Source organism: Vicia villosa, linkage group LG2, assembly GCF_029867415.1.
Source record: "Vicia villosa cultivar HV-30 ecotype Madison, WI linkage group LG2, Vvil1.0, whole genome shotgun sequence".
NCBI classification, from domain to species: Eukaryota; Viridiplantae; Streptophyta; class Magnoliopsida; order Fabales; family Fabaceae; genus Vicia; species Vicia villosa.
In genome coordinates this window covers 26,362,151-26,376,658 of record NC_081181.1, presented here as the reverse complement: position 1 = coordinate 26,376,658, position 14,508 = coordinate 26,362,151, and the positions used below count along the sequence as shown (strand labels likewise).

General features: G+C 39.8%; 1 protein-coding gene and 1 non-coding gene across 2 annotated transcripts; one reads left to right on the top strand and one right to left on the bottom strand.

Moving 5' to 3' along the window:
* Window positions 1-6,523: 6,523 nt before the first annotated feature.
* On the bottom strand, window positions 6,524-7,102 carry LOC131646032 (uncharacterized; the record flags this gene model as incomplete). The annotated part of the gene is made up of 1 exon (XM_058916206.1): window positions 6,524-7,102. A coding segment is annotated over exon 1 (579 nt), but the record flags the coding sequence as incomplete, so codon positions are not given.
* A 1,120-nt stretch (window positions 7,103-8,222) lies between these two features.
* Window positions 8,223-8,329, top strand: LOC131654342 (small nucleolar RNA R71). Its single transcript, XR_009299383.1, has one exon. It is a non-coding gene; the product is annotated as a small nucleolar RNA R71 (small nucleolar RNA).
* The last annotated feature ends 6,179 nt before the right edge of the window (window positions 8,330-14,508 follow it).

The window sequence follows — 14,508 nt, the reverse complement described above, 5'->3', positions numbered from 1 at the left end:
TGAGCAGGCATCATGAGATGAGAGAGTGAAAGGAGCTCATCACCAAGACCTAAAGCACAGGCCAAGGAAGTAATAATTCCGCCAAACAAAAAGGGATTTGTAGCGGGGGCGTTGACACAGCCTTGGATGTGTTGGAGCATAAACGGTGCGGCATTGAAACGGATGTTGTTTAGCGCACAGTAAAGGAAGAATAGTTCATGTTGATTTACCTTGTGGTTGTTGGATCGCGCAAAAATAGTATGCCCCAAAACACGTTGAAAATAACGTATAGCGGGGTTTTGAATGTGAGAAGCATGTAGGGCCCTCCAACCAGTTTGAACTTCGCCAGTGAGGTTAAACCATAGGTCGAAGGCATGTTGTTCCCATGAACGACCATTGAGTTCTTGAAAGATATTGCGGAGAGCATTCGGTGATGTATTGAAATTCAAGTACGTAGCCACAACTTCTTGATCCAGTGTATATTCACGGTTGAACATCCTAAATTGGATGCTACCGGTTGAGAGTGGTTGATCAGAAGGAGTGTCGTAACTGAAAGAACTCAAGAATTCTAAGACGAGCGGCTCATAAGTGGGTACGAGTTCGGTACAGAGATGGTGTAGGCTAGATTTAGTGAGTAAACGGGTAACACCATCAATGAGGCCTAGAGTTTCTAGACATTCGGTGTTCACAAATTTTGTGGGAACAACCGAACGTTCGTAGAAAGCGAGGTATTTGGTTCTTTGAGCATCATTGTCGTCTTCGCGGAATATAATATTGTTAAGGTTAGGGGGTGGTCTCTCAGGACGCACACTACGGATGATTGAACGTGGAGGCATGATGAGTTTGAAGATGAAAAATGGAGATGGTAGTAGAATGGTAGAAAAGAAATGGTATGAAGGTTGTGAAGAATAAGAGTGGTGGTGGTGTGGTTTTATAGTGAGGTTTTAAGATGGTGTGGTAAATGGAGAATTAATATGGATTAATGGTGGTGTTTGAATTTTGAATAGAATAGAGAAATGGGAAATGAATGGAGTTTAAGAGGTGAATGATGGAGGATGAATGAGGTTTATGGGGTTTAAATGGAATAAATAGGGGGAGAATGAGGAGAATGAATTTTGAAATTCAAATTCAAAATTCAAGAGGGAGAGAAGTGTGGTCTGCGTGGTCAAATGCAGACTGCTAGCCTTGGGAGACGTGCGTCTCAGGCAGTCAGTCTGCTGGGGCAGAGCATGGAGACGTGCGTCTCCTGTCCCAAGAATGGCATCTGCTGGTCCCACACAGATGGAGACGGTCGTCTCCTGTGGCAGGCAAGTGGGCACGCATGCAGGTGACCAGACAGTGCTGACAGATACCATTAACAGCAAAAAGTGTCCATCAGTTCAGAACAATGTCTTATTTTAATACTATTAACAGCAAAGAGTGATAGCCAGGCAAATATATATAGCAGTCAATAGCAGTGTATTATAACACAACAGCAGTAGTGAATAAAATATTGCATTTTAAAATTAAATCAGTACTGAGTGTTAACAATAGCAGAATGGAAAAGTGCAGAAAAAATGAAAATCTAAACTAGAAATAGAAATTGCTAAAACTAGAAATAAAAATCTAATAATCTAATACGGTAACATCTAGCCACGTCTATTGTTGTTTTGATTAGACTGAATGTGTTTGAAAACTTCGTCGAACTGAGCATTGACGGTGTCGATGAAATCGAAGAAATGCATTTGCAAAGTGTGAAGCTCGTTGCGCACATGTTGTACATCTTGTTGTAGTGCATTGATTGCTTGTTCGTGCGTGTTCAGATTGGGCATCCTTTGATTTACCGATGCGGTGGACGTAGCGGGTTGTTGTGGCTCGAGTTCAACATCAGTCATGTCAACAGTGTATTCATCAGCAGAATCTTCAGAAGGTGTCTCAGGCTCATATTCGGGTATAGGTTCGTCTTCTGATAAAGGTTCATATTCAGGAATCGGTTCATCTTCAGGTAAAGGTTCATAGTATCCAGGCGGTGTTTCTGGTTCAGATTCAGATGCAGGCATTTCCTCATCAAAATGTTCATAAGCTTGAGGAGTTTCAGGTGAGGGCTCTCTCTCAGGAATCTGACCATAGTAAAGCCAGTTGGCAGGGTTGTGCACACTTGTCCTAGGATTCGGTAAGGTGAACTGATACCAAACTTTGTTATCAATGAGCAATTCAAACCGATGAGGTCCAAGATTACCGATGATACCTCGATTAAAGCAGAAATTGATGTCCATAGAGGTATGGGTACCAAAAGGTGTCAATCTAAGCAAAGGTACTCTCATTCCTATGGCATTAGCAATCATAGTGACAAATCCGCCGATCCTAATGGGTGAAACTTCGTCTTGCGTGATGCGCTCGAAGTTTGTTAGCATGAATGCGATGGCATTGACCGGGCGATTCTGAGAGGAGCAGAACATGATGAATAACTCTTCTCTAGTAACTTCAGTGACATTATCAGGCTTTCCAAAAATGTAGTGAGCAAGGATCTTGTGAAAGTAGCGGAAAGCAGGATTGTGGATATTCTCAGATTGAAATTCATTCTCTTCAGGGTTATCATTTCCAGTGATTTTCCCCCAGAATTTTTCCAGCTCCCAGTATGGAAGGTTTTCTTCAGCTACTGTGGCATATGCATCGGGTCCATGAGGTAGTTCTAACATTTTAGCAAAGTCTCCCATGCAAAAGTTAAATTCCATTCCAAAGAGTCGAAAAAGGATGACTCCTTTCTTCAGTCCTTGTCCACTGTTTGGAAGATAGGTCAGTGAGCTCAAAAATTCCAAAGTGAGTTTCCGGTAGGTATTAAACTTGCGGAACAAGTGGTAACCAGTCCAACCGACTTGGTTAAGCAGGTGCAAAACGCTTTCTTGGATGCCAAGTCGTATCATAGTCGATTGGTCAGGGTAGCAAGTCAAATCTATTTGTCTTTCAGCCAGCTTGTTGAATCTTGCTTCTTGTCCTCTCCCACGGAACACAACTTCCATATTATCAACTCCTTCCATCGTAGTTAGTAGTTAATTGAAAAACCTAGAAGTTGAAAATATTAGGATAAGTTAGAATTAGGCTAGTGTTTATTTAAAATAAAATAAAAAGTTAAAATTAAGCTTAGGTAACAAGTTATAATAATAGATATAATTATAACGGAAATATTTTCTCAAATCAAGATAGTAGTTATAATTATAATAATTATTATAAGATGTATGAAAAATCAAAAATGATTAAAATTAAAATTAAAAATAGAATAAAGTTTTAAAATGAAAAATAAAAATAAAAAAAATTAGAAAAATTGAAGTTTTAATAAAAAAAATAGAAGAATAAATAAATGTGGGTTGTCTCCCACCAAGCGCTTTGTTTAATGTCGTAAGCTCGACGATTTAAAAATAGAAAACTATTTTTTCGAAAGAGCGGGCAGTTCGTCAAGTTTAAAAACTTCGATGTTTTCATCGTATTCGAGATGATGGTAATACTTAAGACGTTGCCCATTTACGACAAAAGGTTTGACGGTTTCTCCTTTGATTTCTATCGCTCCACTTGGAAATATGTTAGTTATTTCGAAAGGGCCAGACCATCTAGATCGTAACTTACCAGGAAATAATTTTAGTCTAGAATTAAATAAGAGCACTTTATCGCCTATGCTAAAATTTTTCCTAGATATACGCTTGTCGTGCCATTTTTTCGTTCGCTCTTTATAGATTTTGGCGTTTTCGTAAGCGTCTTGTCTAAGTTCTTCTAATTCGTTTATGTCTAGAAGTCGTTTCTCACCAGCGGCAGTGTAGTTTAGGTTTAAGTTCTTAATGGCCCAATAGGCTTTATGTTCTAACTCTACTGGTAGGTGGCATGATTTTCCATAAACGAGTTTGAATGGGGTAGTTCCTATTGGAGTTTTGAAAGCTGTTCTATAAGCCCATAAAGCTTCATTTAGCTTGGTTGACCAATCTTTCCTAGATATAGCAACAGTTTTCTCCAATATTTGTTTTATTTCGCGGTTAGATACTTCTACTTGACCGCTTGTTTGTGGATGGTATGGTGTGGCTATTCGATGATTTACTCCATATTTTCGAAGGAGTTTCTCAAGTATTCTTGAAATGAAATGGGAACCACCATCGCTAATTACCAATCTTGGCACACCGAACCTAGGAAAGATGACGTTTTTGAAAAGTTTAATAACTACTCGTGTATCGTTCGTAGAGGAAGCAATAGCTTCTATCCATTTTGAAACGTAATCGACGGCTACGAGTATATATTGATTTCCAAACGATGACGGAAACGGTCCCATGAAGTCTATTCCCCAGACTTCAAATATTTCTACTTCTAGAATGCCTTTTTGAGGCATTTCATCGCGTCTTGAAATGTTTCCAGTTCGTTGGCATCTATCACAGCTTAGTACAGCAAAATGGACGTCTTTCCACAGGTTGGGCCAGAAAAGTCCGGATTGAAGGATTTTGGCGCAGGTTCTAGATGTGCTATGGTGTCCTCCACACGGTGCAGAATGACAATGTGTTATTATGCTTCTTATCTCTTCCTCGGGTACACAACGTCTAAAGATTCCATCGGGGCCTCTTTTGAAAAGGAGTGGGTCGTCCCAATAGTAATGTTTTAGGTCATGGAAGAATTTCTTCTTCTGTTGGTAGCTTAGATCAGGAGGAAGCACACCAGCAGCTAGGTAATTTACGAAATCTGCATACCAAGGTGCGTCAGATCGGGCTAAAGCTATTTCAGCTAATTTCTCGGTTTCAGAGTTTGGATGGTATGGTTCGAAATCATTTGCTTCTAATTGGGCGATGAGCCTTTCATAAGGGAAATCATCGTCAATTGGTACTTGTTCGGGTTTCAGATTTTCCAATCGAGAGAGGTGATCTGCTACGACATTTTCAGTGCCTTTCTTATCTTTAATTTCCAGGTCGAATTCTTGCAGTAACAAGATCCATCTCAAAAGTCTTGGTTTAGCGTCCTTTTTGGTTAGGAGGTACCTAATGGCGGCGTGGTCAGTGTATATGATTATTTTGGCTCCTACCAGGTAAGAACGGAATTTTTCTAGTGCGAATACGACAGCTAATAATTCTTTTTCTGTCGTGGCATAATTCATCTGAGCTTCGTCTAGGGTTCTACTCGCATAATATATGACATGTAGTTTCTTATCCTTTCTTTGTCCTAGAACGGCTCCTACAGCATAATCACTTGCGTCACACATTATTTCGAAAGGCTCATTCCAGTCGGGAGGTTGCATGATTGGTGCAGAGATCAATGCTTGTTTAAGCGTTTGAAATGCTTCAGTGCATTTATCGGTGAAAATAAATTCGGCGTCTTTCATGAGTAGTTCAGTTAAGGGTTTGGTTATTTTAGAGAAATCCTTAATGAAGCGTCGGTAAAAACCAGCATGGCCCAGAAAACTTCTTATTTCTCTAACGGTTTTGGGAGGTTGAAGGTTTTCGATAATTTCGATTTTTGCTTTATCAACTTCGATTCCTCTATCGGATACGATGTGTCCAAGTACAATTCCTTGTCGAACCATGAAATGGCATTTTTCCCAATTAAGGACTAGGTTTACGCTTACGCATCGTCTAAGCACCATTTCAAGGTTTTCTAAACATGTTTCAAAACTTCCTCCACAGACAGAGAAGTCGTCCATAAAGACCTCCATTATTCCATCTAGGAAGTCGGCAAATATTGCCATCATGCATCTTTGGAAGGTCGCGGGTGCATTGCAGAGTCCAAAAGGCATTCGTCTATAAGCGAATGTACCATAAGGACAGGTGAATGTGGTCTTCTCTTGGTCGTCAGGGTGGATAGGAATTTGGAAAAATCCGGAGTATCCATCCAGATAACAAAAATGTGAGTGTTTAGCTAAGCGTTCGAGCATTTGATCTATGAAAGGTAAAGGGAAATGGTCTTTTCGGGTAGCTTTATTTAGCTTCCTATAGTCAATGCACATTCTCCATCCAGTTTGGGTACGTTGTGCTACAGATTCTCCTTTTGCGTTAGTGATTACAGTGACTCCTCCTTTCTTTGGTACGACGTGAACAGGGCTAACCCATTTACTATCGGATATAGGATATATTATTCCAGCTTCTAGCAGTTTTTGGATTTCCTTTTTAACCACATCGCTCATAATAGGATTTATTCACCTTTGATGTTCCCTAGAGGTTTTACTATCGTCTTCGAGCATAATGCGGTGCATACACAGAGAAGGGCTTATACCTTTCAGATCTGATATGTTGTATCCTAAAGCGGTAGGGTATTTTCTTAGGACATTAAGTAATTTTTCAGTCTCGGTTCGTCCTAAGTTGGCGTTCACTATAACTGGTCGGTTTAGTTCTTCGTCTAGAAATTCGTATCTAAGATCGGTAGGGAGTGTCTTCAGCTCTATAGCAGGTTTCTTTGGTCCAGGTATAGGATCAGGAGTTAAGGCTAAGCATTCACTCAGGTGGTTATCTTGATATTCCTCACGCCAGTTGTCATCTTCAAAAATTGGCGGCATAGGAATTCTTAGGGTTTCGGTTTCCTTATTTGGTTCGGATTTTATTTCCTTGACACACTCGTCGATTATGTCAGCAGAACAGCATGTGTCAATTATAGAAGGTGCTTTTAGGAATTGGGAAAGGATAAATTCTATTTTCTCTTCTCCTACTTCGAAAGTAAGCTTTCCTCGCTTTACATCTATAATTGCACCAGCGGTCGCTAAAAATGGTCTTCCTAAAATGATCGGGATGTTAGAATCTTCTTGGATATCCATAATGATGAAGTCAGTCGGGATGTAGAATTGACCTACACGAACAGGGATATTCTCTAACATTCCTACAGGATATTTAACTGAACGGTCTGCTAGTTGAAGAGACATTCTTGTTGCTTTAAGCTCACCTAGATTGAGTTTCTTACAGGTCGAAAGAGGCATCAAACTAACACTAGCTCCTAAATCGCACAAGGCTTTCTCTATGATGGTTTTTCCAATTACGCAGGGTATAGAGAAACTACCAGGGTCTTTCAGTTTTGGAGGCATGTTATTTTGGATGATAGCGCTACATTCAGCGGTAAGCGTTATAGTTTCGTTATCCTCGAGCTTCTTTTTGTTTGATAAGATTTCTTTTAAGAACTTAGCGTACGAAGGCATCTCAGTTATGGCTTCTGTGAATGGTATGGTTATGTTTAATTGCTTCAGAAGTTCTACAAATCTTTTAAATTGCGCTTCGGTTTTTGATTTGGCTAATCTTTGAGGGTAAGGAATTGGTGGCTTATAAGGTGGTGGTGGAACATAAGGTTTCTCTTTTTCGGGTTCCACTTCGTTATTGTTCTCTTTAGTCTTAGCAGTTTGTTCGTCGGTTGTTTTCTTTTGGGTTTCCTTTGGCTCTTGTTGTGACATGGGTACGTTTTGGGTTCTAGGATCTATGGGTCCATCGTAATTAGTTCCACTTCGTAGTGTTATCGCGTTCGCATGTCCTTTAGGATTAGGTTGTGGTTGAGCAGGAAACGTGCCAGCAGGGGCAGCAGTAGGTGCTTGTTGTTGAGCTACTTGTGAGATTTGAGTTTCTAACATTTTGTTATGCGTAGCTAAAGCATCTACTTTGTTCGATAGTTGTTTTAGTTGCTCGCTATTGTGGATGTTTTGATTCAGGAAGTCTTTATTGGTTTGTTGTTGGGAAGCTATAAAGTTCTCCATCATGATTTCTAGGTTTGACTTCCTAGGGGTGTTTTGAGCAGCTACAGGCGCTTTTTGGTAGCCAGGTGGTACAGCAGGTGCTTGTCCAGGCGCGTACAACGCATTGTTGTTCTTATAAGAAAAGTTCGGGTGATTTTTCCATCCAGGGTTGTACGTGTTAGAATAAGGGTTTCCTTGAGCGTAATTTACTTGATCAGATGGGACTCCAGTCAAGAGTTGGCATTCAGCAACTACATGCCCAGTCAATCCACAAATCTCGCAGTTAGGTGCTACAGCGGCAGCGGTGGCTGAAGGAGTGATGGTTAAATTCTCGATCTTTTGAGTTAAAGCGTCTACTTTAGCGTTAACGCGGTCTATACCACTAATTTCGTACATTCCTCCTTTGGTTTGGGCTTTCTCTAGAGCGGCGCGTTCTCCTCCCCATTGGTAATGGTTTTGTGCCATGTTCTCTATGAGTTTGTATGCTTCATCATGGGGTTTGTCCATTAATGCTCCGCCAGCAGCGGCATCTATAGTCATTTTAGTGTTATATAAGAGACCACCATAAAAGGTATGGATGATCAGCCATGGTTCGAGTCCATGATGAGGGCATATTCTAAGCATGTCCTTGTAACGTTCCCAAGCTTCGAAAAGCGATTCGTTATCTTTCTGGGTAAATCCGTTGATTTGACCTCTAAGCATAGCAGTCTTGCTAGGCGGAAAGTATCTTGCTAAGAATACTCTCTTCAATTCGTCCCACGTAGTTATGGAATTGGAAGGCAGGGATTGAAGCCACGCTCTCGCTCTATCTCTCAAGGAGAAAGGGAAAAGGCGTAATCGAATAGCTTCGGAACTAACGTTGTTGGCTTTGATAGTGTCGGCGTATTGCACGAACACGGATAAATGGAGATTGGGGTCGTCTACAGGGCTTCCAGAGAATTGATTTTGTTGAACAGCTTGGACCAGTGAAGGTTTCAGTTCGAAATTGTTCGCTTCAATCGCAGGTGGTGCGATACTTGAATGCGGTTCAGCGCGCGAAGGAGCGGCATAGTCTCTAAGAGGACGAATAGCAGCCATCTCTAACTTCGGGGTGATTTGATTGATTTGATCAGTAAAATTCAATTCCTGATTAATCGGAATTTCTGCTACTTCGGGAAGGTTGCGAGCTCGACGTTTAACGTTAATGAAACGTTCGATCTCGTTAATTCGTTGTATTAAGTCTCCTCCTTGTGAACGAGTATTTGGCATACAATCGTTCAAAAAGAAAGGGAAGAATTTTCCTAGTCTCTACGGTGTAACAGTGAGTTACGATATCGACTTAAATAGTCCCCGGCAACGGCGCCAAAAACTTGATCGCGACTTTACGTGTCTATAAATCTGATAACTGCAAGTGCACAGTCGTGTCGTGTAGTTTTAAAAGATATCGAATCCACAGGGACTATGAATCGATCTACCGTTATCTAAGGTTACTATGTAAAGCTAGGAGTACTAAAATTTCGATTGTTCCTAAGGGAAAGTGATTGTGAGAAAAATAAAGAATAATAATAAAAGACAGGTATCAGTATGTATTTCGTTTAACTAAAGGTAATCCGAAGGTTCATTGGCTTTTGCATAATTAAATTAAAAATCTTTACTAATTCCAATTGATTAAAAATCCTCGTCTCAAACTTTCGCTCTGTTGAGTCAGACTACTATCCTAATCCTAATGTACGCTTTCGCCATCCCATTAGATTTTAGAAGAGCTTTTTGGAAACAATGTAATTAATAAAATGCCTATTTTACGAGGTTGTTAGCTATTTAAATCTCCTAATCTCAAACTTTCGCTCTGTTGACTCGGAACATGCTAATATCCCTAACGTACGCTTTCGCCATCCCATTCGGGTGTAAAAACACTTTTTGAAAATAAATAAGTTCCAATTAGTTTTAATACGCTTTCGCCGTCCTTAAAACTAATGTCCTATGTCTACTATCCAGTTAAAGATCTCAAACTTTCGCTCTATTGATTTTAACCTTTGACCGTCCTAATCCCTCAAACTTTCGCTCTATTGGTTTTAAGACTTACTAATTAAACTAGACATATAAACCAAAAATAAGTGATAATTAATAAAACATAATTTAAGCCAATTTATTTCGGACCCCTACGGTTAACTTACTTTACATACCGACACCTTTAGTATTTTAGCCAGACATATTAATACGATTAAACATACATATATTGGTTCGGTTCATAATAATAAGCATATTAAATGGCATATAATATATCATGCAGATAAATAATATAAATAAGGCGGTAAATAAAAAACCTGAATTAAAATAAATCTGGATTGAATTGAATCTTGAAGTACTCGAACTTCCACCACAGGTTGGCTGGATCGTTCTTCGGAATTTAAATGGCAGAAAATAAAAACAAGGAAAATAAAGCGATAAATCTAACGTAAGGCTAGATCTATGAAAAGTTCACAACAATTTCCAGTGTAGAAATCGTTGTGAGAAAATAGACGGTTAAATGAAAACAGAATAAGGAAAAGCAGTTCGCGGTACAATTTCGGCAGCACTTCGTTGGCAGGAAATCGGACAGATTGAAGTGAGATAGCAGGTCCTATTTATAGGAGGGGATTTGCAGTTGCTTTGCGTGAAAAGAGGAGATTCTGCAGACTTGGACGTGGAGACGTGCGTCTCCTATTCTTCAGGAAGACTTGAGACGTGCGTCTCAAGTGGAGAGGATTTAGGGAGGTGGAGACGTGCGTCTCCCTTTTTCCTGAGGTGGCAGAGACGTGCGTCTCTGCTTACTAGTGTGGCCTGGGTTGCTTTCCTTCGTGGGCTGGATTGCTCTTTTGGGCCTTTTTGGGTCCTAATTGCACCCTTCTTTCATTACAGCACCTCTTTTCGTCTTTTAAGCATAAATATTGGTCATTTAAGCTCGATTTTCTTTCCTTTTCGCAAATAGTCGTAATTGAAGTGTAAAACCTGAAACAAAGCAAATACACGCGTAATATCATAATAAATTGACATAATAAATGGAAAATGCTATAAATATCTATGGATTTTAGGCTAAATATACGATATAAAATCGTGTTATCATTAACATGATGTGTGGCCTTATGGCAAGTAATTGTTGTTATGAGAACGATGTATTATCATTGTTGAAATGTTGTTATTACAACTTGTTGATGATGTATTGATGGAGTTGTGGGCCAATGGCCAATATTAATTGATGTGATGCAATTATGCAATCATTTATGCCGATGTGGCTAGTATGTTTTAACGGTGAATGTGTGTTGTGTGCTTATTAATGCCTGTGTGGTAATTATGGTGTGATATAATTGATAACGATGTTATTAATTGGTGATGTATCCTTTTGGATAGAATATAAACGGTGTAACGTGAGTATGTGACCGTGTTATATTGTTGATGATGTTGTTGTCATGTAATAGAGTCATATATTTGCATAGCATAACATTTCATTACGTTAATGGCGGAATGCTATTAACAGGTGGCCTGAATTGGCAATTATTACCAGTGGGGGCTTAATGCTCGGTAAAAAGGTGTATTTGCCCGAGTGGCAAGAGGTCATCAGTGGGGGCTAAATGCTCGATGACATTTAGTCGTAGCTTATTGCTCGACAAAGGTGTATTTTCCTGAGGGAAATAAGTCCCAGCATAATGCTCGGCAAAGGTGTATTTGTCATAATGACAAGGAGGAGTTTTACTCCGGATTTGGTACCACATGCATATGCATAGTCGAGTCTCATTCATCATTGTCTGTCTTTATAATTATGTTATCATTCATGTGTCACATTACTTATATATTGATTGTGGTTGAATGAGTGGATTACTTTGTTGTATGATTATTGATGATACTTGTTGGCATTACTATAATTGTCATGCTTTCAATATGAATTATATTCTCACCCTTCTGCTGATTTGATGCTTGAGTGGCATCCTGCAGATTAGCCGCTTTGGGAGTCTTTTGGAAGAGGTAGTTCTCCAGTTGGTCTTGTCGGTCGCTCTGATATGTAACACTGGGTAGTCGGGAGTCTGTTGTTATTTATTTGTATATGACTCTTTTGAACGTGTATGTGTGATAACGTGCCATTGTGTATTGTAAACACTTTATTTTGGAAAACTCCTCTTTGAGAGTGAGAGCTATTCGTATATATATATGTTCATATCTTCCGTGTGTTATGTATCATGTTATTGGCAGGTGTGTATGCTTTTGGCATCGGTGATGTCCGTTTATTTTCAAGGTGTTTGTTTGGTTACTTAGTGTAACATCCTAATTGTGTTGTATGAAATTTTAATACTCTGATATTTTCTTGCCTAAATGCTTTGGGTAGAATTGGGGTGTTACAAGTAACTCCTGTTGTGAATTCAGTGCCTGTAGCTCCTGTTAATCAACAACCAGCAAGGCGGAATCCGTATCCTCGAGTTAATATTGATCCTATCCCTATGACGTACACTGAACTGTATCCTGCTCTAATTCATAAGAAGTTGGTTCAACCAAGGTCACCACCTCCTGTTCCAGAGAAACTCCCTTGGTGGTACAAAGCTGATGCCACTTGTGCTTTTCATCAGAATGCTCCTGGGCATGATTTGGAAAACTGTTGGTCCCTGAAGAATGAAGTTCAGAGATTGGTTCGTTCTGGAATGCTTTCTTTCCGTGATATTGGCCCTAATATGCAGAACAATCCGTTGCCAACTCATGAAGCGTCTGCTGTGGATATGGTGCATGGATGCCCTGGGAAGTATAAGATTTATCGTGTGGAACACATCAGAGGATCGTTGGTAGAGATGCATGCCACTCTGTGCGAATACAGTCATTATGAGCATAATCATGTTGCTTGTAGGATTTGTTCAGTTAATCCTCGAGGGTGTTACGTTGTGAAAAGAGATTTACAAGAGATGATAGATCAAAGGCTCATTGAGATTCTGAGGGATAGAGATGAAAATGATGTCAATGTGATTGAACCATGCTTTGAAATCCCGGAATGTGTAGAGATTGGTTATTATGGCAAAGCTGCTATAGAACCTCTTGTGATATGTTTGCTTGGATCTGTACCTTATAGTTCTGACAAAGTCGTACCCTACAGATACAATGCCACCATGTTGGAAGCTGGAAAAGAAGTTGAGATTAAGCCTCTGTCTTCTGTTGAGAATATAGCAGATGTTAGTAGAGTGATTAGAAGCGGACGAGTTTTCACTCAACCCTAAACAGTTGTGGATGTCCAGAGGAATCCTACTCAAGTACCTATGAACAATAATGATGCGACAAAAGTGAACGCTGGATCATCTTCAGGAAAGGAGATGAATGAGATTTTGAAGCTTATCAAGATGAGTGATTATAAGATTGTGGATCAGTTGCATCGTACTCCGTACAAGATCTCTATAATGGAGCTGCTGACGAGTTCTCCTGCTCATAGAGATTCTTTGATGAAAATACTTGATCAAGCTTTTGTGGATCATGATGTGACGCTGGATCAGTTTAATGGGGTTGTGAGTAATATCATTGCATGTATCAATCTGAGCTTCAGTGATGAAGATTTGCCTGAGGAAGGGAGAAATCATAATTTGGCTTTGCACATCTCTGTCAGTTGCAAAGAGGACTCAATGTCCAATGTGTTGATCGATACTGGTTCATCGCTGAATGTCATGCCGAAATCCACTCTTGCTAAGCTGTCTTATGGTGGCACACCAATGAGATTTAGTAATGTGATTGTCAAGGCTTTTGATGGATCAAAGAAATCAGTGGTCGGAGAGGTTGATTTGCCTAATGGTATTGGACCATTTATCTTCAAGATTACTTTTCAAGTGATGGACATTTTCCCTGCATATAATTGCTTATTGGGACGCCCATGGATCCATGAGGCTGGGGCAGTTACTTCGACTCTCCACCAAAAGTTGAAATTTGTGAAAGATGGAAAGATGTTTGTTGTGAATGGAGAACAAGCTTTGCTGATTAGTCATCTCTCTTCGTTCCGTACCATAGAGGCTGCTGAAGTAGTCATTGGAACTGCATTCCAAGCCCTGTCTGTTAATGATGAATTCAAAAAGGATGAAGCTTCCATTGCCTCCTTCAAAGATGCTCAACTGGTGGTTCAGAATGGACATTCAGGAGTCTGGGGACAAGTGGTGAGTTTGCAAGAGAACAAGAATAGAGCTGGTCTGGGATTTTCTGCCTCAGACAAGTCTGTGATGAAGCCTGAATATGCTTTTCGTCCTTATCAGGAGATGTTCCATAGTGCTGGGTTTCTACATCCGACTCTTCCAGAGGTGAATGCTATTGAAGACGAACCAGAGCCAGAAGTGCCAAACTTTGTGACCCATGGAAAGATGATTAAGAACTGGATCACCATTGACATTCCTGAGTGTACTCATGCTTCAAAGTAATTTGCTTTTATGTTTTTCAAAAATCCTTTCATTCTGCCCAAGATGAAAGTGAAGTTGTTGGGGCTTTTTCCTGTTTTTTTTAAACATTAAAATCATCAATAAAAGTCATTTTGTTTTTGCATATACATGCTTTTTATCTTTTTTCTTTTTCTGGAAAGTGGTAACACAAAAAACCCTTAAAAATATGTTGTCATTTGCCATAATCTGCACGATTACATGTTTGCATATATCTTTCCTTTTCCTGAAAAAATAATCACTTGTGCAGATTAATCAATAAAACCGTTGAAAGTAATGACCCTGCACCCTCTCCCAACTTCGAGTGTCCTGTGTATGAGGCGGAAGGAGAAAGTGATGAATGTATTCCTGATGAGATTTCCCGACTGCTTGAGCACGAGGAAGACACTATTCAGCCATATAAAGAGCCGTTAGAAGTCATCAACTTGGGTTCTGAAGAAGATAAGAAGGAAGTCAAGATTGGGGCACTGCTTGGTCAAG